Source organism: Procambarus clarkii, chromosome 38, assembly GCF_040958095.1.
Source record: "Procambarus clarkii isolate CNS0578487 chromosome 38, FALCON_Pclarkii_2.0, whole genome shotgun sequence".
NCBI classification, from domain to species: Eukaryota; Metazoa; Arthropoda; class Malacostraca; order Decapoda; family Cambaridae; genus Procambarus; species Procambarus clarkii.
In genome coordinates, this window is record NC_091187.1 from 21,666,672 (window position 1) to 21,669,448 (window position 2,777).

Genomic DNA, 2,777 nt, shown 5'->3' on the forward strand with positions numbered 1-2,777 from the left:
TGTTATGTTCTCTACCTTCAATAGATGATTCGAGACTTTCTTATATTTTTTTAATTGAATTTATGGAGGGATACGGACTTTTAAAGGTCCCGGGCGGGACAGAAGTGGTTGGGCACGTTTCTTATCACCTAATGCTTCTGTTCACCTAGCAGTAAATAGGTTCCCGGGAGTCGTCTGCTTGTCATAGGGTTGCATCCTGGGGGGGGGGGGGGCAGACCTCGATATAAGCCTAACATTTATATATACACTGGCTGCCTGTCCCTCGACACATTAACTTATTATATCTTTCGACTGCGTTTGTTCAGGCTTGGACATTCAGACTTTAGCGTGGTCCCCCAAGCTTGGACATTCAGACTTTAGCGTGGTCCCCCAAGCTTGGACATTCAGACTTTAGCGTGGTCCCCCAAGCTAGGACATTCAGACTTTAGCGTGGTCCCCCAAGCTTGGACATTCAGACTTTAGCGTGGTCCCCCAAGCTTGGACATTCAGACTTTAGCGTGGTCCCCCAAGCTTGGACATTCAGACTTTAGCGTGGTCCCCCCCCAAGCTAGGACATTCAGACTTTAGCGTGATCGTCGTAATCAGACTTCAGTTGACCTGTCACGCTGGAAATCTGCAGTGAATTCCCACTATAGTTGCAGTGAGCAGCTCGCCTGACCGCGTGGCCATTGCACAAAGGCTTGCAATCTGGGCTTGCAATCTGGGCTTGCAATCTGGGCTTGCAATCTGGACTTGCAATCTGGGCTTGCAATCTGGGCTTGCAATCTGGACTTGCAATCTGGGCTTGCAATCTGGACTTGCAATCTGGGCTTGCAATCTGGGCTTGTAATCTGGGCTTGCAATCTGGGCTTGCAATCTGGGCTTGCAATCTGGACTTGCAATCTGGGCTTGCAATCTGGACTTGCAATCTGGGCTTGCAATCTGGGCTTGCAATCTGAGCTTGCAATCTGGACTTGCAATCTGGGCTTGCAATCTGGGCTTGCAATCTAGGCTTGCAATCTGGGCTTGCAATCTGGGCTTGCAATCTGGACTTGCAATCTGGACTTGCAATCTGGGCTTGCAATCTGGGCTTGCAATCTGGACTTGCAATCTGGACTTGCAATCTGGGCTTGCAATCTGGACTTGCAATCTGAACAAGATCAGTATAGCTGCCCTAGAGGGACCTGCATAAGCCTAACGGCGTTCATGTCCCGCCAATCAGAAGCTACTCACGCCCTTATGAAGAGACTGAACAAGGTTTACATTCCCTTGAGAGGCATAGAACGACGTAATTAAGAGGCATAGAACGACGTAATTAAGAGGCATAGAACGACCTAATTAAGAGGCATAGAACGACCTAATTAAGAGGCATAGAACGACCTAATTAAGAGGCATAGAACGACGTAATTAAGAGGCATAGAACGACCCAATTAAGAGGCATAGAACGACCTAATTAAGAGGCATAGAACGACCTAATTAAGAGGCATAGAACGACCTAATTAAGAGGCATAGAACGACCTAATTAAGAGGCATAGAACGATCTAATTAAGATGCATAGAACGACCTAATTAAGAGGCATAGAACGACCTAATTAAGAGGCATAGAGCGACCTAATTAAGAGGCATAGAACGACCTAATTAAGAGGCATAGAACGACCTAATTAAGAGGTATAGAACGACCTAATTAAGGCTTACAAACTGCTAAACTGGTAATTAACGGCAGCAATACAGTGGTTTAATAACTATTACCTCCCCCCCCCCCCACAAGATAGAACTCAAGATAGTGAACTCAAAATGGGAGATTAGATTAGAGTTAGAACTTAGAAAGGTTAATCAGTTGTGGAAATTGAAACGGTGATTGGTGGAGTTTGTTGTTAATTTGCTCTGTAAATCCTTCTTTGGTTGGAATGTCTGAAGCATTGGTTGCAATGTTTGAACCATTGGTTGCAATGTTTGAACCATTGGTTGCAATGTTTGAACCATTGGTTGCAATGTCTGAAGCATTGGTTGCAATGTTTGAGGCATTGGTTGGAATGTTTGAACCATTGGTTGCAATGTTTGAACCATTGGTTGCAATGTTTGAACCATTGGTTGCAATGTCTGAAGCATTGGTTGCAATGTTTGAACCATTGGTTGCAATGTTTGAACCATTGGTTGCAATGTTTGAACCATTGGTTGCAATGTTTGAACCATTGGTTGCAATGTTTGAACCATTGGTTGCAATGTTTGAACCATTGGTTGCAATGTTTGAACCATTGGTTGCAATGTTTGAACCATTGGTTGCAATGGTTGAACCATTGGTTGCAATGTTTGAACCATTGGTTGCAATGGTTGAACCATTGGTTGCAATGTTTGAACCATTGGTTGCAATGGTTGAACCATTGGTTGCAAAAGCTCAGGAGCTGCAGCCCCCCCCCCCCCGTTGCAAGGCCCAACTTCCCCTCCACAAAAGCCTTACTTATGTTCAATTATAGTAATTATATAAATATATATAATAAATATATCTCCTTTATTGATATTATTAATAATGTTAATGGTCCAGGTAAGATTGATTTATTTTTTCGGACAATTTCTTGCCACTTTATTCTGGAACGTTAGTTTGACCGTCCACTTGGGTTGGTCGGTACAGCGGAGGCCTCGCTTCTTGCAGGCCTGCGTTCGATCCTCGATGGTCCAAGTGGTTGGGCACCGTTCTTTCCCCTCCACCTAATCCCCGTTCCTTGTCCTCATATCCCAGCTCCTTGTCCTCATATCTCAGCTCCTTGTCTTCATACCCCAGCTCCTTGTCCTCATATCCCA

General features: G+C 44.7%; 1 protein-coding gene across 1 annotated transcript; it reads right to left on the reverse strand.

Moving 5' to 3' along the window:
• Positions 1-556: 556 nt before the first annotated feature.
• LOC138372283 (PAX-interacting protein 1-like) lies at positions 557-2,360 on the reverse strand. Its single transcript, XM_069337564.1, has 2 exons — positions 1,917-2,360; positions 557-1,129 (listed from the first exon to the last, which is right to left on the reverse strand). The coding sequence occupies exons 1-2, from the start codon at positions 2,358-2,360 to the stop codon at positions 557-559; spliced, it is 1,017 nt and encodes a 338-aa protein (XP_069193665.1).
• Between the last annotated feature and the right edge of the window lie 417 nt (positions 2,361-2,777).